The 25,205-nt window shown below is 39.9% G+C and overlaps 2 protein-coding genes and 1 pseudogene across 3 annotated transcripts; 1 reads left to right on the top strand and 2 right to left on the bottom strand.

Annotated features, from left to right (window-relative positions):
• Nucleotides 1-1,916: 1,916 nt before the first annotated feature.
• Nucleotides 1,917-10,556, top strand: LOC311208363 (cytochrome P450 2K1-like; the record flags this gene model as incomplete). The annotated part of the gene is made up of 9 exons (XM_084285029.1): nucleotides 1,917-2,102; nucleotides 3,828-3,990; nucleotides 5,076-5,225; nucleotides 5,483-5,643; nucleotides 6,808-6,981; nucleotides 7,511-7,652; nucleotides 8,151-8,335; nucleotides 8,543-8,684; nucleotides 10,369-10,556. 9 exons carry the CDS (start codon nucleotides 1,917-1,919, stop codon nucleotides 10,554-10,556), a joined length of 1,491 nt encoding a protein of 496 aa, XP_084141155.1.
• A 5,141-nt stretch (nucleotides 10,557-15,697) lies between these two features.
• On the bottom strand, nucleotides 15,698-19,465 carry LOC311208070 (glycine N-acyltransferase-like protein 3; the record flags this gene model as incomplete). Its single annotated transcript, XM_084284491.1, has 4 exons — nucleotides 15,698-15,834; nucleotides 16,914-17,034; nucleotides 18,223-18,392; nucleotides 19,450-19,465. The coding sequence occupies 4 exons, from the start codon at nucleotides 19,463-19,465 to the stop codon at nucleotides 15,698-15,700; spliced, it is 444 nt and encodes a 147-aa protein (XP_084140617.1).
• A 225-nt stretch (nucleotides 19,466-19,690) lies between these two features.
• LOC311208069 (centromere protein Q-like) lies at nucleotides 19,691-24,319 on the bottom strand (annotated as a pseudogene). The gene is made up of 7 exons: nucleotides 24,302-24,319; nucleotides 23,790-23,849; nucleotides 22,281-22,498; nucleotides 21,093-21,222; nucleotides 20,547-20,662; nucleotides 20,268-20,358; nucleotides 19,691-19,814 (listed from the first exon to the last, which is right to left on the bottom strand). The product of its transcript is annotated as a centromere protein Q-like (transcript).
• Nucleotides 24,320-25,205: the final 886 nt, after the last annotated feature.

Raw genomic sequence — 25,205 nt, 5'->3', positions numbered from 1 at the left:
CATTACACATTTTGTTGCGACACCAGTGTTCTGAATGAATGCACACACACACACAGAAATGTAGAGAATTATATGTATGCTGATGAGAATGACAAGAACACAGAAAAACAATAAATCATTCTCCATTTCAAATCAAACCATTGCCAATGTCATTCTTCAAAGCTAGAAGATCTTCTTTTGCACCTGAAATGGCTTCTGAGTAAGTACCTGTGTTTGGAACAGACAACCGGTGCTGTGCTTCCAGTGGGAACTGGGCAAACCAGTCCTTCCTTGGTGCCCTCCAGGCCCCTCCAGCTTCTTTATTAAAGAACCATGCTGTAGCTTTTTAGTCACAAGAATATCTGCAAATTTACATAATCTTCCTGGACTTCAGTAAAGCTTTTAACACTGTTTGCCATAAGATCTCCATAGAGGAGGTGATAAAGTAGGGGCTGGATGAGCAGACAGTGAGGTGGGCTGTGAACTGGCTGAATGGATGGACCTAGAAGGTAGTGTTACAAGGTGCAAATTCTAGTTGGAGGCCATAACAAGAAGAGCACCCAAGGATCAATAAGGGGTCCAGGCTTGTTTAACATAATCCTTAATGATATAGATGAGGGGGGAGAGTGTACCTTCGGAAAATTTTCTCTTGACACAAAACTGAGGAGTGACTGATATGCCAGAGGGTTGTGATGCCACCCAGAGGGACATGGGCAGGCTGGAGGAATGGGCTGGCAAGAGCCTCATGAAGTTTGACAAGAGTTTGACCTCATGAAGTTAAACTTGAGACAGCAGTATGCCATTACAGCAAAGAATCATCATATCCATGGCTGCATCAGGCAAAGTATTACCAGCAGGTTGAGGGAGGAGACTCTGTCCCTGTACTCAGCACTGGTGAGGCCACACATGGAGTAGTGTGTCCAGTTCTGGGTTCCTGTTGTGGTTTAACCCAGCAGGCAGTTAAGAACCACACAGCCATTCATTCACTGCTACTAGCTCTTCACTCAGTTCCAGAGACAGTTTGGGGACTGGAGTATCTTGTGAGGAAAGGCCGAGAGAGCTGGGCCTGCTTAGCCTGGAGAGGAGAAGACTGAGAGGAGATCTTACCAATGTATACAAATGTCTTGGAGGAGGGTGTCAGGACAATGGGCCAGACTCTTTTCGGTGGTCTCCAGAGACAAGACAAGAGGCAAAGGGCACAGACGGAAACACAGGATGTTCCAACTGAGCATGAGGAAAAACTTCTTTACTCTGAGAGTGACAGAGCACTGGAACAGGTTGTCCAGAGACATTATGGATGGTGTCCTCCTTTGACATCTCCAACAGCCACCTGGACATGGTGCTGGGCACCCTGCTCTGGGTGGCCCTGCTGGAGCAAGTGGGTCGGACCCAATGAACCTTTCCAATCTCCCAGAAAGGACCCAATGGTCCTTTCCAATCTCAGTGACTCTGTGACTCTGTGATTTGAAATTCCCAATGAATCCAAGGGGAGCAAAGTTATGCCAATGAAAAAGCACTTAGAAATAATCTTTCTCTGATTTCAATGCTCAGGGTATCAAGGCCGTGCCTGAACTAATGACGAAAATCTAATTAATCAGTAACCTGCAGGGCATGCAGAATTTATGACTGTTATACCAAACAGCAGGTTCATGACCTGTGGGCGTCCAAGGGCTTGGACTTTCATTCTTGAACACTGAAAGATACACGCCCAGTCACACAAGCTTAGCATTTACCTGCCTCCATACCATACCAACAATTCATTAACAAGCACAGGGGAAGAGAATAAACCAGTCACTAACCTTCCACTGAGAAAGAAATACCTTCCACTGAGAAAGAGGCTTATGGACTAGGGTTTCTCACAGCAAAATTTTGCAGGAAGACAGAGATCCAGAGTTCACATTTTCTCTTTTCTCTAGCAAATACTCAGCTGAATAGAGATGGACTGGAGCAGCAGCACTACCGTGGGTTTAGTGTTCATCCTGACTTTTCTGATCATTTTGAAAATTGGAAGTTTCTTGAATAGCAACCGGAGAAAGAATCTTCCCCCAGGACCAAGAGCATTACCTATCATTGGAAATCTTCATTTGTTTGACTTGAAGAGACCCTACAAGACTTATCTACAGGTAGCCATTATCTTTTCTACTGGTCACATAATTACATGTAGCCCCACAGTCCAAGATATCAGAGTTTTCCCTGATATGTTGCTTCAGAGGTGACCCATAGCAAGGGAAAGGAGACAGTTATTTGAGAAGGAAGCTCTGAATGCAGCAAGATTTGTTCTTCTCCCTTCACTGCAACTTCATGCACTTCGGTTTCAGCTTTAAACTTCTCTCAAATTAACAGCAAGTCCTAACTTTATTTTTGTGGTAATTTTATGAAAAAAAAATGACAAAAATGATTTGGATAAATCCATCTACCTTCCATTGATCGATATGCCTAGGGTTGTGATTGTAGCCTCCTGTCTTCACTGATTTAACAGCCCCTGTCATGTTTCTTTCTTCCCTTCTTCCCCCCAAACCTTCCCCCAAACCAAAAGGGACTGTAGTTGCCAGAATATACAGAAAAGATCCAAGCAAACCAAAGAAAAAAAAAATCTCTTGCTTTTTTTCTAGTGCTTTGTTTAGTTTACTGTAGCTTAGTTTACTGTAGCCCCTCCTGATTTTGAGTCAGAAGACTTCTATGAACCTGGTTCTTTATTTATTTATTTATTAGACATTGAAATTTCATATATCTCTTTGCTGATGACTTTAAAAGGGATATCTAACGTACAAGTCTGTATGTATGTCACAACCACAGATCAAAAGACCACTCAGATGCAGTATCTAGCAAATTATCTGTAGCTATTCAATGAAGCTTAACTGGGTTGGCAAAAGTCTCTGCTTTAATTCCAACGCATCTATTATAATGGGAAAAGTTTGTCCTCTAACTTGAGCTTAGCTCAAGGTTTAAATCTTTCATATACTTAGTGTGTAAATGAATCTGAAGTCATTGAAATGAAACGTTCACCCACAGCATCAACACTGCAAATCGTGGAAAGCTGTTAGAGGAGAACACCCTTTGAAAAAATCAATTTCTGCTACAGCTACATTAGTCTGGGATAACAATATTATCAAAGAAGCTACCCTTAATTCAGCCACATGTCACTGCTGCTGTGTCATTTCATATAGTTGGCTGCACTTGCTTACCAGCTGTTGATTACTTTGCATAGCAATGCTAAATAGTTGCCTTCTGATTCTCTGTGAAAACACACCAAAAAATAAGTGCAGTCAGGAAAATCAAGAACATTGAGTCAAGTGAAAATAATCCAAGCTAAAAAGGTACCACCCTAGACAAAACAGGGTCTCTGAGACCCTCTTTGTAGACAGATTCATGTTGATTGTAATCATATGCTAAAAGTGAAAATTTATCTGATGCTAGATCGTGGCCCAGAAACAGTTATTTTTTACACAGTAATGGTAACAAAGGTTTGCATAGGTTTAGTTTATGAGTGTGGAGCTGCCTAAATGAAAGAAACACAGTAACATAAAAATCAGTGTGAAAAACTGAGTCAAAAATTGAATTTACATGGGATTCAGAGGGAAGTCAGAGCTGTGGGCACAGAGGAAACTCTCAGTGGCTTTGATTGTTTGGGGGTTTCAGGTGTTAACACTAGGCTCCACTCCTAACTGTGCTATTCAGTCATTAATCATCATAATGTCTCTATTTACATTAATTCTCATTCTCTGTCCTAAAACATTTCACATTTTTGTAACTTAGGGGCTGGATGGGAAGATAAGTAGCACTGAAAAGGTGGTTAATTTGTTTGTAGGCCGTACAAGTTGTAAATCACTGTTATCTTCCTCTGTCAGCTGTCAGAAGAATATGGTCCTGTCTACAGTGTTCAGATGGGACAAAGGAAAATAGTAGTGCTTTCTGGGTACGAGACAGTGAAGGAAGCTCTTGTAAACCAGGCAGATGCATTTGCAGAGAGACCTAGAATCCCGATCTTTGAAGATTTGACCAAAGGATATGGTGAGTTGTTTTTATTTTTCCTATCCAACTTATTAAAAAAACATATTTCCTACAGAAAAATCAGAGGCTAGCATGCCACTTAGAATCAGAATCAATATAAGGCATTAGAAATACACGTGGAAAACTATAACCAAATAGTTATTCACACAGTAATAACAGAAAACAGATAATGCCCTACTTTCAGGATCTAGAGCAATGGCATGCATGACAGAGAAGGCATTTCTAGTTTTCCTGGTATGATTCTGGACTTTGGTTGTTTGTAGCTTACCATAGAACCTCTTTTTCCTGAAATCGCATGAATGTTATACTTCTGCTTCTCATTTGAAGTGGTGAATAGTGTTCTTAAAATCTAAATGTGGCATTAGAATGGAACACAAACAGAACTGAGGATTTATTTTAATAAGTGAAATATTGTATTCCAAGCTGGGTTTCCAAATAAGAATTTCATGTTCAAACAAATTTAATTTTGCATCAGAAAATAATATTTATCTCTCCAAAGACACTCAGACAAATTCAGGAATAATTCTCCAAGCATTTCCATAATTGCATCTTTTAATCACATTATTGTTTGAATGTAAGCTTGTATATGTATATATATATTTTTTTTTATTTTTTTTTCCAAAGAAAAATATAACTGAAGTAGTCAGTTAGCTAGTGTATAAAAACTCCAGTGAAAAACTGATTAGGAGCGTTTAAGACCTTGGCTAAATTTAAAACACATTTGTGCCTATTCAAGTGCTTACTGTAATCATCAGAGACACAGGATCTCAGTTCAGTAGTTCAGTCCCACTTTCAAAGGATGATGACTAGAAATTTGAACTTGAATTTCCAATACTCTCTCAGTGACAAGTGTCTCTCATAGATATATATTATTCTTGATTAAACATCTTTTAAACAGTTTTTGTTTTATTTCAATAAAACCTATTGTTGAAGTCTGAACATCCTGAAAGAAAAGTTGTTTTTCTTCCTCATCCAGATGTAATCTAACCTGTTTTAAAAGTTACTGCTATTACTATCTACATTATGTGTCTGCAAATTAGGTTTTTCAAATCTGCTACTGCATTGAAATCTTCTCTTTGTGTTAGGGCTTGTTTTTGCCCATGGTGAAAACTGGAAAGTGATGCGAAGATTTACTCTCACAACCTTACGAGACTTTGGAATGGGAAAAAGGGCCATTGAGGACCGCATCGTGGAGGAGTATGGGTATCTGTTAGACACCATTGGGTCACAAGAAGGTGGGTAGATGAGGCATTCTTCAGATCTCTAAAGTTTTGTTCAAGTACTTGGCTTGTACTTGTACTTGGCTCAAGTACAACGCTTGGCGTTAACCTCAAGTTCTTCATATGTTGTACAGCTCAGGCTGAGACATTTTTCTGTTGGTTTGGTATGGTTCTTTAATAACGAATAATAACAAAAATAAATAGCAATAATTTGTATTAAATTTACATAGTCTTTTGACACAAGGTAATCTCTTTCTTTGTTCATTGCGTAGGAAAGCCCTTTGATGCTAGTAAAATAATTAATTCAGCAGTTGCTAACATAATTGTGTCAATATTACTGGGAAAACGATTCGACTACAAAGATTCCAGATTTATAAGACTTCTACAGTTGACCAATGAAAGTGTGAGGCTTGCTGGGAAACCTTTGGTTACGGTAATGTAAACATTTTTATGTTGTTGTTCTACTGGATGCCATGGGAACATAGTAACATGGGTAGTCTATTCTTTGTATTAAACAGAAAAATCTGAGATACTGAGAGATAATAGGTTTACAAGCACTTCCTGGATCAAAACAAAGCTTAAGAGAAAATGTGGCAATCTTAAAACCCACAACCAAATCCCCAATCTCTCAAAGACCTACTTAAACTATAGTTTGATGAGTGCGAAATCTGGACTGATAAAATCAGACTATTCTCCCATCTTCCTTCTCCCATCGTCTCAATGAGTAACAAATATGCTCAGCTAACTGCATGCAATGCTGCCACACACCAGATTCACTTCTCTCCCTTTGGGCTTTGAAACAGGAAAAACTGTTAGCAGAACAGCTGGTCAAATAAAATAAAATAAAATAAAATAAAATAAAATAAAATAAAATAAAATAAAATAAAATAAAATAAAATAAAATAAAATAAAATAAAATAAAATAAAAATAAAAACTTGCTGGACAACATTTCAGTTAGCTTGTGGTATAGGTTCTTTTTTGTAAAAACTTGAAGTTTCACAAGTTTTAGACATTTCATCAGCTGCACAGATCCCACTGCATACATCTGTGCAGTTCTGGTTCCATTCGCCAGACAGCAAGGATTTAACATACCACCATTTATACTGTTGTAACAGTGGCAAAACACAGCTTTTTACTCCAATTTCTTCCTTGTATTTTGAAATATGATCCATATATGCCTGTGTGGTGACACAGACAAAGAAAATGCATGTGAAATAACTGTGGCAGTCTGAATTATTGCTGTTACTTGCTGCTTTCAACTGATGGTAGAGGTGGTCTGCAAGGAGGGAAAAGTTGTCAAGAACATACAAGGAGCTACACAATCAGTCCAAAGATCTGTCCCACCACTGGCCAGCGGCAGATGTTTATGTCACATCTATGCTTCTCCTGCAAAATAGTCTCTCAGCTTCCAGTAACTTGAGGCTGAGAGGTTTCCTTTGTGGATTTTCATCCAGTCATGTTCTAAAGAAGAAAATATTAATCTTAAGCCTTTGTCTTTGTATCTGCAAAATGGGCACAATATCATTCATTTGTTCCTGTAAAATGTTTTCAGACCTTTGGCTGGTAAATTTTATCTAATGCTTTTCATTCTTGTAGATGTACAACATCTTCCCATACCTTGGATTCCTCCTAAGGGCTAACAAGACTCTTCTCAAAAATAAAAATGAATTCCAGGCTTATGTGAAAGTTACTTTTATAGAACATCTCAAAACTCTGGACAAAAATGATCTGAGAAGTTTTATTGATGCTTTCCTTGTTAAACAGCAGGAGGTAACTGAATCTTCTTTTCATTTCTTCAAACTTTTGTGGTTATATGAAGACATTTACAATTTCCTTTGAATCCTAATAATTATGGCTATATGTCCTAACATAAATCCTTCTAAACTTAATTTCTTTCCTTTTATTTACTTGTACAGTTTACCAAGGCTTTCCATCCTTCTTTCCATCTGCTCTGACTGTTTTTCTAGCTTTTCTGACTATTTTAAAAACATAATGTATTAAAGCACTGCCTGGGCTCTAGTGGGATCCTTATTTGGGGGCTGTTATATATCTTACTTACCTTTTTCAGAGGAAAAAGAGCTCTCTTTGCAGCTGGCCCCAATAAGGGCAGAGATCATGCAAACCATAAAACTTCCTTCAAAACTCTTCTCTGGGTACAAGCCCAAAGCTCTTTGTCTTTCACACTTAAAAAATAAATAAATAAATAAAAATACTTTTAGTAAAAGTTTAGCTATCTATATTGCTTTAAGTTTTTCCTTGCTTTAAGTTTTCATCTTTTTACCTCATCCACTCCTTTCAGGAGAAATCCACTTCCAATGGGTATTTCCATAATGACAACTTGCTAAGCTTGGTGAGCAATTTGTTCACTGCTGGCCTTGAGACAATTTCCTCTACACTAAACTGGAGCCTTCTGCTGATGCTCAAGTACCCTGAAATTCAGAGTAAGTAGTTTTATGACAGATGCTCTTATACTCGGGAACTGAACAGGACCCTTGAAGGTCAACATATCTCTTAACACACCAAGTTTTAAAAAGCCAATACTTTCAGTTAATTATTATCCAAGTGTCACTATGCCCTGCGGTTGACACCCAGTGAGGGGCACATTGGTCAGCCTATCAGCAGATAGACAGGGAAATCAAAAAGAATCCTGGAAAACATTCACCAAAATATGATTAAAATGTAGCAAGTGAAGGAAAAGGAAATATGGTTTTCTTCTCTCTATCTCTCTCTTTTTCTCTTTTTATTAACCTTCTCTGGATTGGGAGCACTCTTAAATTATCCATTTAAATTAACCAAATCCAGGTTTCTTAGTGGCAAAGAAATAATCAGAATTTACGGTTTTCAGCTGAGGTCTTTTATACTTTTACATCAGTAAAGCCCAGTCTGTCTCGGGGATGAAAGAGTCCTTGTCTATTTCTTATATTGTATTCCCTCATCAGGAAAGGTTCAAGAAGAGATAGAGCAAGTGATAGGGTCAAACCCTCCACGAATCGAGCATCGAACGCAAATGCCATATACAGATGCTGTTATCCATGAGGTTCAACGATTTGCTAGTATCCTGCCATTGGATTTGCCTCATGAGACTACTACAGATGTCATTCTCAAAGACTATTTCATTCCCAAGGTGAGATGCTTACAGGACTGCTTCTTTTAGCATTTCTCCAATCTCAAACCTGGTTAATGTGATATATATGAACATTTCTGTGATGTCACACAATGGAAGCCAGAATAATCTCTTTGTCCAGGCTGATTTCTTCACATTAAAATCTTATTGTCATTACTGCCAACAAACTATTTTTGCACAGAATAACTCCACTGTCTTGTTTTGCAGGGAACCTACATCATCCCCTTGCTGATCTCTGTCCTGCAAGATAAATCCCAGTGGGAGAAACCAGAGATGTTCTATCCTGAACACTTTCTTGACTCCAAGGGAAAGTTTGTGAAGAAAGATGCTTTCATGCCATTTTCAGCAGGTACCTTCTGTTTTCCATTTATACTGCTGCAAGTACCAGTCTTAGGCAATTCAGACTAGTGGTTCTTCATTATTGAAGCCTGACCTCCCCACACTGCCTTTGTCATGGGTCCATTTTCACAACTCATTTCTCAGGGTGCATTTCTGATAATAGAGAGAATGTCTACTAATTCTTTCAGCCTTTGGTTGTTATCAGTTCCCCTGTATTCAGTGATTATAAAATAGAATTTGTAGTGTCTTTTTAAATGTGAGGGAGGCTTTCAGAAAATTCCATGATAGTTTAGGTATGACATTTCTGCTCTATGACCTGGGCATCCTTGTTTCTGGCCATTTTTAAAAGTCCCATTCAAAAAGTCCTCAGCAGTGTCAGCCAAACAAATCTTCATATCCTGTGCCAAAAGAGAGGGGTTTTATTATATAAATACCCAAGTTCTCTTTAATATTAGTGAATGTAAAGGGGTTGCCTTTGAGTTTCCCACAGAGAGTGATGTTCACCTAAGCTTACACACCTGTATCATTTTCCAAAGCATGAGAGATTCCTACCTTCACAATGACTGCACCTTCTAAGGCATCTCTCCTGTTTTTCAGGGTCTGTCATTGTTAAGTTCCTATACATCAGTCCCTGGCCAACATACCCACAATACTCTGCACTTTTTATGGACCTTATTTGTGTTATTTTTAGTTGTTTGTGACATTTAAATATGTTTTATCCTTATCATACGCAACATACAAATATAGTAAAATCAATTTTTTTCATAAAATAATTTATGATATTGCCAATTCACAAGCCCTCTTTTTCAGATTTATGTCTAAATCTCCCAGCTGAAATCACGTCCAGGAAGCACCAGGTCTGGACATTCTCTGGAATGCTCAGTTCATAGTACAGCCATGCCTTAGTACCTTGTTTTCCACTTTCAGTCAAGCAAGGGAGTTAAAATCAAATTTCACTTCACGCCTGTGTTAGTTCTGGCCTTGAATTATCACGCTTTGATTAAGGAAGTTTATAAATGTATGAATTTGTCCAAGATTGAGAAATATATATATATATGCATGGTGGTTTTGGAGAAAGGCTTATATCAGGGGTTCCATGGAATATCTCCACCACCTCCCTGCTCAGTCCTACCCTAGCTAACATATGTGTTTCCAAGGTCTTTTTTGATAAAGTGTAATAAAAATAAAAATTAAAAATAAAAATACAAAAATGCCTGTGACTAGGCTACACTAGACAAAGTCAAGACAAAAACAGCCAAAGTTGGCCTGGGAACCAAAAACTGAACCAAACCAAAATAGAGAGGGGAAAAAAGCATATTTTGTTGAAAACTGGAATTAAGAAATTCAGAAATTCAGATTGCATTTGCATATATTTATCCCAAAATACAAACATATACAATACAAACATATAACCAGCCCATTTTTAGGAAAAGAAAATAAAATAATTATTTGGCTTTATAATCATATCTGTGAAGACTGAGTATCCTCTCTCTCAGGCTCTTGTGCACTTTTGAGTGCTACTTTTTTCTTTTATACTGGGGACATGACATTTCAAGACACTGTTCTTCCTCAGAATAAAAGCTGCTTTTTTTAAGAAAAAAAAAAAAAAAAAAAAAAGCAGTTTTTTATTTCTTCCAGCCATGGAAGAAGCACGTCACACTGCCTCTTAGGGTCCATTCTGCATTTCATTTCAGGGCGGAGGATCTGTGCTGGTGAGACTCTTGCCAAAATGGAGCTCTTCCTCTTCTTCACCAGCCTCCTACAGAGGTTCACCTTCCACCCTCCCCCAGGAGTTTCCGCCTCAGACCTGGACCTCAACCCTGCTATTTCATTTAACATTATCCCCAAGCCCTATAAAATCTGTGCTGTAGCACGTTCATAGAGCTCAAATCAGTATAAATTTGACTTGAAAAATATATGACATTTTCATGATTTCTTAATCCTTTGGCCAAAATCATTCACAACATTACGTCTTAATAAAGATCTTCAGTACCTCCAAATGAAAGTGGTGGTGTTTTATTTTTTATTTACTGAGGGAGGGCATTTCCTGTGGACCAGAAGCCCACGCTTAATTGATGACACAGGGATCAACCTAATAGATGACCTAAACTGGGCTAAATAATAGACTCTCTTTCTTTCTCTGCCCCTGAATTGTAAATGTTAACTTATGTATGAAAATATGGGGCAGGTTCCACCAAAGGCAAGGTTTGAAAAAGGAAAGCTCTACAGAAAAAGTATTAACAGTCAGTGAGCACATTTCATTCTCATTTCATCAAAGTACTCCAAACAAATCAGATGTTTGCATTTTTTTCTCATATTAGCTTTTAAATAAAACACATATACTTCTGTAATATAAGAAATCCAATGTAACAAGAAACCTTGCATTTATCTTATAACGATTCTGAAGGCATAGAAAGAAAGTGATAATTGAAGGCATGATCACAGTGCATGAAGAAGTGGAAGGTGATACAACTGCACTGGGTTCTCCTGAGAGTGCACTTTTTTATTTATGTAACAACCAATTTTATCTAACCACCTTTGTAGATACAGATAGACATGTCCTCCATAAACCTGTTAGCTCAGGCTTTTCCATGTATTTACCTTCAAAGATGGACTTCCAAGACTAATTTTCTTTTTCTATCTCTAACATTTCTGAAAGAAAAAAATAAAACACAACAACAACAACAACAAAACTCAGTTTAAACACTATTTCTTTCCATTTTGGAGATTGGAGACAAAATTATGATTTATTTTTTTTCATGAGCAAAACAGGCCCCTGTTCATTACACGACCAAGCACTGACTGAGGGTGCCCAACCTCCATTATTCAGACTTTTTATACACTCCCAGGGCACCAAAGTACCCTCATTTCACTGCATGGCCAACCCATGACGATCACAAGCCTTATTATTAACCCCTAAAAGGTACATTCTGATTTGCTCGCCCAACACATACATCTCACATGAAACCTCAATAGGGCCCCTTAATGTCTTGCTGTGACATATTAGTACCAGCAAATGAGGGAGCTGGAGCTAGTTAGGAGAGGTGCTAAACACCCGAACTACAGCATGAAGTGCTCAGTTCAGCTTACAGCAACTGTCTTCATCTCACGACTGTGTCACGCCATCTGCTGGCAGCTCTAGCCCTAGATCAGCTTTCCAGTTCACCAACACACACGTGAAAGCTACCACCGTAACATTTAGCCCGTTGCGTCCCAATATAACATCAAAGCCGACTAGTTTAATGTTTATTAAACTGATTTAATGGACTACATCATCTCTGAGATGTACGATGGCCATCATTTGACTGTTTATTTGAGGATGCTGAAGGCTTTTTGCCAGGTGTTGGCACCAGACATGGAGAAACTAAATCTCCATCCCTAGGTCTTTTCTAGTTTATAAGGTGGATGGGATCTGAAAGATGGCAATGCCAGACTGTTCCTGAATTATGGCAGAGTAGGTTGGTGTTTGCAAGATCATCATGACGAAAACTGTAGCAAGGGCTGTCATTCTTCCAGGCAAGACCCACACACTTCAGAGTAAGGGAGAAGTCAGTTGTACTCAAATCAGGGTATTCATCCCCATGCAATGTCCACCAAAAAGACCCACAGTTATAATCATGACAGTACTTACTCTGTTGGTCTGCCCAATCACCTTGGACAGTTTGGGTTCACTGCTTTCAAACACATGGGCTCTCTGACCACTGAGAAAAAATAGAAACTCTCCCTCCAGCACGTGACACTTGCATCTGTAAAGTAGAAATTTCTTCTTTAATTTACTCCCTCTCTCTTTCCTGTTGTTTTCTCTTTACAACGATGGAAGGCTTAAAATGCTAAGAGTAAATTAAACAGTCCCACAAATTTATTTCACAAATATAGATGTATCCTATAGGTCTGCCACAGACTACCATTTGCAAAGAAAACAGAGTTGTTTATTCCTTATGGCAGATTACTTCTAAGGAAAAACCTTAATCCAAGTTGACCCGAGTCCAGATGGCTGTAAAGGTTATTCCTGAATATTCCGTAACTGGATAACCTCAGTAAATAAAGCATGCAACCATAGCAAATATCTGTTGCTTTTGTAATACACCTTCTGACTTTCTATTAAACATTGCATAAACACGGTTTGCAAATTCCAGATGGCAGAGGGCTAACACCTCCTGGTGACAGCAAAAGGAAGTAAAAACTGACGGAGAGTCAGCACAACCCCAGGTCAATACTTCTCCAAGCCTCCCCTTCTGCTCTCTCCCAGGAGGCAGTTTGGGAGTTGAGAAGTACTCTTGGTCCAGTCCCAATGTCCTTCAGCTGCCATCCAGCAATGCCTGGGCACTTCAGCAAAGTGCTGGTGCAATGAACATCATTGTTTGTTGAATGATCACCATAGGGTGCATAGGGGATCTTTCCCTCACCAAATGTGAGTGAAACATAACTATCTGTGTGCTTATAGCTTTTCCTCCCTCTTCTATTGACAATGAAAAATAAAAAGGTTTTGGAATAGACACTGCAGAAAGAATTTTCCTCAAACCTACATCTTTATACACCATTGGAAACCTGCTCATCACAGATCAGAAGGGACCCTACAACATATTGCTTGTGCAAACTTTTTTTCTTCCTGTTGTCCCACTGAGCAGACAATGAACATTTGTGGTGGTGCCTAAGCCAAGGGCAGAACAACATGTATTAAACTGAACACCACCTGAAAGTGCAATAGAAGGAAAACTTCAAATACTACACAGTACATGCACTTTACTATAGACACTCTTTTATTATACCACCATGTCATTTCTGATTTCTCTCAAAAATATTTTTGGCAATTAAAAGTGATCACTGCAGTTATAAAGAATACACATCACTTGGGGATTAATATACAAAGGTTGACCAAAAAAAGAAGGGGTTATGGAGAAGCAGAACATGTATGTCTCTGAGAATTTCTGGCAAGGACATCAAAATGCCTAAACTGTGGCCACAGCCTGCCCCAGTGCTGTGTCTGCAGGCTCAGGATGTTACTTTTTCTTTTCTAGAAGAAAAGCCATTGTCTCTTCACATACCAGATGGCTCCACATGCTATTCCTTCAATTGGAAATACTTCTAGGAGTAGACAGTGCAGATAAATCCACTTCCAGTAGAATTTCAAGTTCTTCTCATCAACACCTTTCTGAAGGCAAGAAGCAGCAAAGCTCATATTCATGTTTCAGTGACCTCCCTGCATCGGCTGTGCATTGAGGTTTTTCTATTGAAATGTCACCAGTCTTGTCTGCACTCACCCTTCTTTTTCCTCCATGACCTTTATTTCCCTAGGCAACCTGAAACTCTGCCTCTCATATGGCTGGGTCCTACATTGTATGACCACCTCAAGCTTTTTGCTGAGGTTTTGCTGTTGTTTATCAAATGCTTTGTTTCTGTCTTTGGATCAAACAAACACTGGATGTTGGTACCTGAAAACTATTCTCACTCTCTATAAGATCTCCAAAGCTTCTGTAAAAATGGTGTAATTGGGATGAACAAGGTAGAATCTAGAGGTAGAGACCTGGATCTATCAAATGCAATGGCAGAACTTCCCAGAACTTGAGAAAGATAAGAATTATAATATCATGTTAAAATATCCTGAAATACTAGGCTGCCTTAAGCCCCTATCTGCCTTTGAGTCAGGAGTATAAGCATCTGTGCACCTGCTCACACACTAACATAACACTATGGTTTCCTACAGTTCTTAATTTCCTATGGTCTTGTGGAAATTTTCTCGTATTCCAATAGGTCTCTCCAGCCAGGAATCACCCACTTTACTCAAAAAATATATTCAGTTTTAAAAAATTGATGAAGTACAGTCATAGCTGGGGTTTCTGAAATCGTATCTGCCAGCCACGTGTGTGAGTGACTCATGTACACTGTATGTTGTTTCAAATTGCACCGCACATACAAGTGACATTCTCATATTTAATGCAATATTAAATGCAAAAAGCTAAAATAGTAATGGAATATTTGAATTTTAGAAAAATGAAATGTCTCGATCCACTTTTTTCTTTTCATTTTAGAAAATCTCATAATTTTAGCCTAGGAACTGCTGATATTTCAAAATCTCTCATGCAAAAGATCTGATCCAGACATAGATTTAGCAAGAAGAGGTAACTTCCATTAGTAACATTCTGTCAGGTACACTGTAATTAACCCAAGGATATGCCTAAGCATTATCTCCTCTCTGACCTGCAGGCATTGAGCCAGTATCAACTCTGACCCTTCCAAAGGTCTATGTACATTTTACCTTTACAAAGTATTTGCCTTTCCCAATTCACCTGCGTCCCTGTTAGTTAGCCCCTTGGACTACACTGTTAGTGATGCCAAAAGATGCGAGGAAGTAAAGCAGCAAGCCAACTAGTTGGGTAATGTGTGAAGCTTCATACCTAGAGAAGCCAAAGCTTATATTATTTGAACTTTTACCAGCTTCAGAGGCTCTCACCCAGCTGTTTCGGCTGACAAGTAGCCCCAGTGTCATACAGTTGGCACAGAGGAGTGGAAAGGATTTGATTTCCAATCTCTTGTCTTACAAGACCAATAGAGTCTCTCTGCATTTTGAATCCACTACTGAGAAATTTATCCCAGGAAAAAAAGGAGCCTCTGGTTCCCATGCTCTTCTGCTCTGATGTCAGACGAAGCTCACTGGCAGAGGAAATGTAAAGTTTCAAGCAGTTGTGAAAAGCACTCTTGTGAAAAACAAATTTTGTGGGAATCCCAGACCTATCTGCCAAATCTAAGGAGCTTTGACACAGGAAAGGAGGCCTGTGGAGCTCATGTATACATCCAGAGAGGAGTGGATGGGGACTACTCTGAAAAATAAACCTGCAAAAGTCATAGACATTAAAGAATGACGTTGGTAAGTTTTAAGTTTTGAATTACTTCCTTATCAAGTAATTCCTTGGTCAGATTTTTAACCCAGTCACAGAGAAAGCCTAGCAGTGTTCCTATTATTTGTTATGTAAATATACTTTCTATAAATATATTGTAAGGACATTGATAAATGATATGGTGTCCTTAGCCATACTGAAGTTTGACATCTGGCAGCGTGTCTGGGTCTGAGTAGATAACCATCTGGAAGGAGGATGCTTTCACATCTACCTGCTTAGATAAAGCAACAGCTCTGGATATTCCACAGATTCCATTCTGTAGCCCTGTGTTTACAAAGATAAACACTAAGGTACTTTAAAAAGATTTTTTTTTTTTTTTTTTTTTTTTGTAAATGAAGTCCACTATTACACTTTTTACAGAACTAGCCAGGTACCTGAGATCTGCAAAATTATAGAACACATATATTTGTGTAATACATAATATAGATATTCTAAAGAAATATAGAGTTGTAGAATCATACAATATCCTGAGTTGGAAGGGACCCACAAAGATCATCAGGTCCAACTCCTGGCTCCACACAGCATCACCCAAAACCAGACCCTATGTCTGAGAGCACTGTCCCAATGCTTCTTGAACTCCAGCAGGCTCAGTGCTGTGACCACTGCCCTGGGGATCCTGTCCCAGTGCCCGACCACCTCTGGGTGCAGAACCTTTCCCTCACCCCCAGCCTGACCCTGCCCTGTCCCAGCTCCATGCCATCCCCTCGGGTCCTGTCGCTGTCCCCAGAGAGCAGAGCTCAGCGCCTGCCCCTCCACTCCCCTTGTGAGGGAGCTGCAGGCCTCCATGAGGCCTCCCCTCGGCCTGCTCTGCTCTGGGCTGAACAAACTAATGCACCTCAGTCACTCCTCAGGAATCTTCCCCTCCAGACACTTCACCATCTTTGTAGCCCTCCCTTGGACCCTAATAGTTTTATGCCTTTCTGATACCGTGCCGCCTAAAACTGCGCAAAGTGCTTGAGGTGAGGCTTCAGCAGGCAGCAGTATCTGGGTTCAACTTCCAAGCACAGGCTCTCATTGGACTTCTAATTACTGCTCAGCTCAGTCTGTTTGTTGCCTACAGAATCTATGACAAGTGGCAAAAAATAAATAAATACATCCTCCTGCCAATGAAATATCTCAACATAATTGAAAGCAGAACTTGAAATGGCGACATAGGATAAAATATGGATGGAATTAAAACACAAACAAAAATCCTACAAAAGCCATAGCTTAGAACTTGTGTTTTGTATAAGTACAAAACACCTTTATGCAGAGCACAATGGCAGGGTCTACACTCCATTAAGACTTTTTAAACCAACAAGTTCATCTATTCTGTTTCCTTTAAACCAAGTTAAGGACTATACCTTGAACCTGAAAAATTTGTCCCCAGTTGATGGCATTTGTGTTTTCCAGTAGCTCCTGGTAAGCCTGTGGCTCCTTGTAGAAAACTGCATGTGCGTTAGTATAATGGTCAAGGTCATCTGTCTTATTATGGGGAGAAAAAATACAGAATTAAACATCCCTCCCTTTCCACACACACACCTTTCACACTGGAATCAAAACTCATTGAAAGGTAACCCCCGAGATCCACCAAATGGTTGGAGCTTCAGGGTGGATATTTTTAGGACATCTTACTTGGCAGTTTCAGTCGTAGAAACATCTATTGCTCTCCAGAGTGTCAAAAGTAGCAGAAAGCAGCAATGGAAGTAAGCCTTCATATAAGCAAGGCACAATAACCTAGGCCTGGTGGCAGTTTCTTGAAGCTCTTGCTGAATTCATTGTTCAATACCCACCTTTTCTACCAGTTGTCCCAACACCCACACCGTGTTATTTGGTAACCAACATCAACATGTTTAGACTGCACGTGTTCTGGTAAACAATAGCAGCAATGCCTGTTCTCTGCCCTGAGTTGAAATAGCACAGTCAGTTCCTGTCAATACTGTTAAATCCTCTTAGACAGGATGGCAACAACATCAGGGATCATCCTTGTCCTGTGCTGACTCCTGCATTGCTGGCCTAGGAGCACTGGCTGTCCCAGGCAGCATGCCAAGAATCTAGCACAGGCAGCACTCATAGTACCTGATGCGAGACCACATCAACAGGAGCCTGTCTCCTAGCCTGGGGTTGGGGAGGCACCCACAAATGAATGCAATTCGGAGACTGTTTTATAATGGTGGACAGAGGGGACTAAGGCAAAGCTTCTCCCAGCTTCATTTTAGCACTGCCTGTTCTGGACTCCAGGAGGACCCATCCTTCACCTTGTAGCTGTATCTGCCCCATCACAGGCTCATTAAGGCTCTTTCTTACTGTCTGCCTGTACAAAGGCTAGAGAGACAAAAGAATCCTGATAAGGCTCAGTCAAGTGCCATAAGTGCAGGTAAAATATGTCTCTGCATAAGCTGTGCAAGTTATTCTGCAGTCAGTGTGATCAGGATGCTTACAATCAATTATAGCATATACTTCACAGACAAGTTTGGTTAGGCTATGGTCACTAGTCAGCTTGCTTCAGGATAGAGCAGTGCTCCCTAGAGTGGGCTTTGCTCTCGCATCCACCTGGGTTGTCCTGCTGCGCTTTATGGTTTTCACACGCTCCAGCTACACGCTTCCCAGATAAAGCTTGCCCCATTCACAAAGCTCTCAGAAACAAAGACAATAACATGTATATGTATGTACCTGCCTCTGAGGACGGGTGATAACAGCTTTGAAGTCTGACCATGAATCTACCACCACCTCCTTCCTGAAATGATTCCCTTGGTTCATCACAGCTCCATAAACCCGTAGGATGAAGATCCAAGAGAAGTAAGACAGCTTAAGACACACTAACGTGGCACCTGTGTTATAAACTGGAGAATGAACAAGCAACACAGAGATGAAGAGACACCATGTGCCTGTCTGCCTTTCTTCAAACTCCCACACATCTTCTCACCATATTGAAGCAGAAGCTTGCCTCTGTGTCACAACAATGCTTTGTCAGTACATGTATAGCTATACATAAAGGCAGCACTGACACGTTTGAGTACATGGCTATATTTACATAAGGGCAGTTCCTATAGCACTATGCCTAGAAATACTTTCATGTTGAAAATAAATATTGCACAGGTAGACCACCTGATCACATACCTGCCTTCAGTCATAGAACCATAGAATAACCCAAGGTGGAAGGGACCCATAAGGATCATCGAGTCCAACTCCTAGCACCGCACAGGTCTACCCAAAAGTTTAGACCACGTGACTAAGTGCACAGTCCGAACACTTCTTAAACTCCAACAGGCTTGGTGCAATGACTACTTCACCGGGGAGCCTGTTCCAGTGTGCAACCACCCTCTCAGTGAAGAACCTCTTCCTGATGTCCAGCCTAAACTTCCCCTGCCTCAGCTTGACACCATTCCCGTGGGTCCTATCACTGGTGCCTAAAGAGAATAGACTGGTGCCTTGCCCTCCACCCTCTCATGAAGAAGCTGTAGACTGCAATGAGGTCTCCCCTCAGCTTCCTCTTTTCTAGGCTGAATAGACCAAGTCTTGTAGCACTTTCTCCAGTCATCTAGATAAATAACATTTGAATGTCTTTTTGAGAAGCAGCAAATATGAAAATGTAAGAATAAAACAAAATTCCTGGAGATAGGATAAAAATTATACAATCTCCTGTATTTCTTTTTTTATTAAAAAGGTGTGAAAGTTGAAACAGAGATTTACAACTGAGCACTAGATAAACATTTTTATTACATGCTTCAGGTTTAAAGAGGATTTAATTCCAAAATAAATGTTAGTTTAAGAGGTTCTGCTTTCACCAACTTACAGATGCAATATAAAAGCCAAAATATAATGGGTTAACTTACTATATAAAAATACACAAATAAACCCAAGTTCCACCTCCCTCCCTTCTCCTAAGGCAGTATATACCAACATTAGAAGCCATCACAGCTCAAAAAAATATTCTTGATCAATATTGATTATTGATCTCTTATATCATTAGAGTCCCAGAATGCAGATACAGATTTATGTTCAGCAGTCAAAACAGTAAAGCCATTAGGAACAAAGTGCCATTTCTGTGATCAGCATCCCACTGCTCTACATTAACATAGAGTGAGTGCACTGGCATGCATCGTTTTGCTTCATAAGAGACTCCATATATTTTGGTCTCTCAAAGGAAGTCCACCTTCTCATGTGACTTTCAATGAGGGTTAACATGTTCTCCATATCAGCTGACTGCTGAACAGCACTCATATCCTTTAAAAGACCCTTCTGACTTTTTATCTTCAGAATTTCTTCAAAAAAAAAAAAAAAAAAGACAACAAATCAAAAAAATGATTACACTGAGTTCAACGGAAGTTTCACTCCATCAGACATTCATGCAGACTCATTTAGATTCAGCTCATTTAGATCATGCAGACTATTTAGATTCAGCTAAAAATAAAAGATTCAAAGGCACAGAAAGAAACAAAGTTCCTTCCATCAGAGCTACACAAAGGTATACTTCAGAAATGATTACATGCTCTCTAGAACCATAGGGCTCATAAGAAAAGACAAGTGTTCCTTTAAGTGGCATGTTTTCTAGGTTTTGTTTTGTTTTTTTAAAGCACAAGCTCATTACATAGCCCTGAATGAAGAGAAAGAAAAGGGAAAAAAACTTTCAGATAAACTTCTCTCTGGGACTGTTTAAGTTATAAAAGCACTTGCTGTTGCCTTCCCTCTCATACTCAAGCTGCCTCTGAAAATACATTCCATGCTCACCTGCAAAGTGGGTGCCTGTAAACTGCGCTTGGGGAGTTCTGGAAGGTGGAGTGCCCCACTGCCACCTTCCTGGAACACCTAGATAGAAAAAATAAATAAACCTGAACTTTTAAATTTTGCAACTGAACTTGAAAAAATGAAAAGACACATTCTCAAGGGATGATGAGTCCTTCTTTATACAACACTCTCTGCAGAAACAGCTCACATGCGCTAGCTCGTGAAACACCTTCTCCTTAGAGGAATGCATCAAGACCTAGTGCCAATACTTTCTGAGCCCTTTTTTCATCTTCCTCTGTTTCTTGAGCGTCTGGATTTTGAATTGCAGTCTCTTTATAGTTTCTGCCATGTGTTCTGCTGATTGCTCAGCTTTAGTTATTTCTTCTTCAGATAAAATATAAACAAAAACAGAACAAAATCTGCTTTAGAAATGGTGAGTCTTTTGTGTTTAATATACAGCATAAAAGTCCCTACACAAACAGTCCTGAAGAATGGAAAAAAAAAAAAAAAAAACATATAAAAAGAACTATAAGAAATTAACTTAAAGAATTAACATCTGTTCCAACTCCTGATAGTACTTTAAAAAGTATTGAGAGCTTAGTGTCTCTTCTCCACAGCATCAGCCAAGTCACTGAAAAAAAGAAAAAGAAGAAAAAAAATACTCTGCTCTGTAGCTAAAATGGGTGATGGTGGACACTGGACTACTCTTCCACAGAAGCACAGACATAGCCAGCAGACCTTCTAATAAAAAGTTACAATGCACTGAGCAGCAGCATCACAAAACCTATTTTCTTCCTTTCATATGTCTTTCATACCTGCAGTTGTATCAAAGTCTTTTCATTTGTCTCAAGCATTTGTTTCTCTGCCAGCTGAAGGCTCAGGACATTCTTCAGCTCGCCCAGCTTCCCTGGGGGCACCTTTAAGGTCTCGAAAAGTCTCAGCACCCTTTATAAAAGAGAACACAACCATGACTTGTTTGGAGTTCTTTTTTTTTTTTTTTTTTTTTAAAAAAAAAAAGAAACAAACAAACAAACAAAAATACTAATGGGGAGAAACTGGGGAGAAACTAAACTCAGTTTAGCCCAATTGCTATCAGTGAAGAAAAAGTATCAAGACAGGAAGAAAAGCTGTCCCAGATTCTTTTCCAAAACGGAATTCCAAAATTTACTAACTGAAGGTTAGTAAACATGATGCCCATCTACAAAAAGCGCAAGAAGAAGGATCCAGGGAATTACAGGCCTATCAGTTGTTTACCGTAGGAAACAATATCAAATACTTTGCTAAAGTCCAAGTATCTTCCTGTTGTATACATCAAACTGTCACAGTTTAACACACATTTGATATGGAGGTGCAGGAGGATTTTGGCAAGTCAGGAATCAGACCTGACACATCACAAGTGAAGCATAAAAAAATAAGTTACAAAAAACTAGCTGCTCATGTTCATATCTTGATATACTGGAAGACCAAAAAAAGCAGCATACAGGTTTAGGCCCAATATTCATAAGTGTATGGTATACCAACACACACAAAAATTCTCAGTCACAAACAACTGTTTCCATGACATAAAAAGACTCCAAGTTATGGCCTAACAATTTTTTTCCCCTTTGACTTCTCTTTGAATTAACTTAAATTCTAATTCATTTTGTGACTGTTAAAGAAAATTTAGCTCACTGCTCCTGCCTCTATCATAAAATAATAACAAAATAAATAGCTGCCAACAAACATAAACCCTTCTAAATAAGTATAACTCTTATTAAAGTAGCTGTTAAGAATACCTCCTTAGTCCTGCTACTTCTGTAGAAGTAGCTAAAATGGGTCTGGATACTTTCAACAACACTTGCTTGTCCACTGTCAATATCTCCCTCTTTGATTTTGCATCCACGCTCTCTTCCAAGTTTTTCTAAGTGTGATGCTCCCAGGTGCAATCCTCCAACAATGGCACAGAACAACTGGGTAAACCAAATTCCTTTTCCTCTTTTTCTCTCAAAAAGTTTATTTCTTACCTCTCTTTCAACAAGTTCAGATATTTCTGAAAATCTCCTTTTCCCCCACTTTGTTTGGGCAAAATAGATCTGAAACGAAAATAAAGGCAAAGTTTGGTTTTTGTTTGGTTTGTTTGTTTGTTTTTTAAATCAGAAAGCCTCCAAGCACAGAAGGAATCAAGTGAAGTAAACATAGCCAGAACTTCCTTATTTTTCCTTTTGACTGTCTGAGTGACTCCCTGAAAAAAAAGATATACTAAAAATGTTGCAATTTTGAGACATTCTCTGCTGTGCAACAATTTATTTACTACCATTAACCCACCATAAGAAGCACTTGAAAGCACTTCAATGCTTGACGTTCATCTGTTACTACTGACTATAAAAAAGGCTTTCTGAACTGTGACACTGTAATTCATCTCAAGCAGGTTAAGAAAAGCGATTCATTCTTCTTAGTTCCTCCCATTCCAAGAATGGGTCACGTAATAAGAAACACACAAGATGTTTGCCCAACCAGCACTGAACTCATGCTGCTCATAAGATAAGCTGTTAAGCAAACTCTTTCGAACAGTGAGCTGCCCAGGCCAATCCTGAGATATGGACAGAATATTTTCCAGGACTGAAGAAATGTCACCTGAGCCAAAGGAGCTTAGATTTCATCACTCTGTTCATATAGACTCTACGCATGTCTTCAAAACTACAGCCAGCTTGTCTTCTTGTTAACCATCAGGCAACACTACCCTCTGCTGACCAAACACGGTAGCACGCACCTGCTCCCTGGTTTCCACAGTTCCTAGTTAAGGCAGGGGGTCTCTATTATGGTTTTGGCTGGGACAGTGTTAGTTTTCTTCCCAGAAGCTTGTATAGCACCATATTTTAAATTTCTAACCGAGATATTGCGGATAACACTGGGTTTTAGCTGTTGTTGAAGACTGCTTACACAGCATCAAGGCCTTTTCTGCTTCTCACACTGCCCTGCCAGCAAGGCTGGGGGTGTGCAAGAGGTTGGGAAGGGACACAGCCAGGACAGCTGACTCCAGCTGACCAAATAGGTAATCCATACCACATGGCATCGTGCTCAGCAATAATAGCTGGGGGAAATAAGATGGGGTGTTTGAGGGTACGGCATTTGTCTTACCAAGAAACTCTTATGCATGATGGAGCTGTCCTGGAAACAGCTCAACATCTGCTGGCCAATGGGAAGCTGTGAGTGAATTCCTTATTTTCCTTTGGGTGTTTAGCTTTTGATTTACCTTTTACCCTATATTTATCTCAACTCACAAGTTTTCTTGCTTTCACCTTTATATCATCCCCATCCCACTGTGGGGGAATGAGCAAGCAGCTGTGTGTGGCTGAGCTGCCTACCAAGGTTAAACCACAACGGTCTCAAAGGAACTGTCCACGCTGGACATTTCCTCAAGAGGACTGCCTTTAATGAAAGGTATGAAATACACGAAATCCAGCAGAAAAACGGGCAAATCCCTTTCTTTCATTGGTTATATTTTAACTTACTTGACCCAAAAGAATGATTACCTTTCTTTTTTGAGCTTGTTTTCTTCTTTCTCCATCCGTTCCTTTTTTTTTTTTTTTTTGCTACTAGGTTTTCTTGCTGTTCCCTCATTAGCGGTCTCCCTTCTTCTACTGGAAGATGCAGGGTGATGTTTCATTGTCTGTAAACCAAACAGCAAAGAAGGAAACAAAGAATCCAGCAATTATAATCCATCCGATACAAAGTGCATGTTAAAAAGCAAAACGAAAGAAACGCCAGGATACATGTATACAGGATGCATGTAGCGCACTACAACTCCCAGCATGCAACGCTGCGAGCCCCAACAGCGCAACAGGCGCTCCAGCCAAAAAGCCTGCTGGGAGTTGTAGTCCTTACAACCAACACCGCCTTCCCCCAACCCCCTGCTCCTAGCGGCCAACACAGCGGCAGCCCCCACAACAACTCCCCGCGCACAGACTCACCCCGCTGCTGCCGCTTCCTCACAACTCCCACCGGCTCCATGTCCCAGCCCCGAGCCGTTACCGACCCGTTTTACCCGTGCAACCGAGGCCATGCGCATAGCAGGGAGGGGATAACATTAGATTCTTAACGATGAGGCCATCAGGAATATAAAAGAGTTTAGAGGGAACAAGGGTGATTCAGGAGACTCCATGCAGTCTCCAGTTTCTTGTTCTCCAGCTGGTTCCATGTTAAGGCATGGATGTTTCTGGGTGTTTGCTGTTGTCTTTACATTCAAAGTTGTTTGACCAATGAAAAGTTGTTTGGAAAAGAACTGCTGTGGAGAGAAGGGTATAAGAGGGGAGCCTGCCCTCAAGAAAGAAGAAGAAAAAGAAAAAAAAAAAAAGAAAAAAAGGCAACACGATGAAGTTACATCAATAAAGAAGTAGGAAAAAGGAGTGAAGAGGAACAGGCTGGCAGAATGGAGACCAGGACGGGAACAGGCATTTTGATTGCCTCATGAAGATAGGTTCGGCCAAACTCAGCAAACTGCTCAGAGAAGCTCGTACAGAAAGTCACTGGAAATGGGCACACTGGAGCTGGAGAGAAGCTTGAGCTGAGAGAAGTGGAGCCGTGCACACAACTGCCTCTCGCTGGTAAGCAGTTGTGCATTATGGGGAATCATACACGTACGTCCTTAGAAACAAAGACTGTCCTGGTAACCTTGCAACTTATTCTCCTTATTGACAATTGGACAGTTTATGAGCCTGAAATATGGGACCAAACTGAGGTCAAGGTGTGGGACTCTGCAACTAAAAACGACAAGGTTGCAGTGGGATTGCTTGGCACCTGGCAAGCAATCTCTGAGATTAAAGAGCCATGTGGAGCCACAATCACAAATATGTGGCTTGCCAGATAGTGAGGGAGCTGCGGGCTCCTTTACTGATCCGACTGCTACACCATGGGTCCCTCTGCTGCTACAGCCATCGAAGGCTTTTGCT

This window comes from Netta rufina (assembly GCF_964035555.1).
Source record: "Netta rufina genome assembly, chromosome: 3".
NCBI lineage: Eukaryota > Metazoa > Chordata > Aves > Anseriformes > Anatidae > Netta > Netta rufina.
The sequence above is the reverse complement of the archived record's forward strand: the minus strand, read 5'-3'. Positions and strand labels throughout refer to the sequence as shown.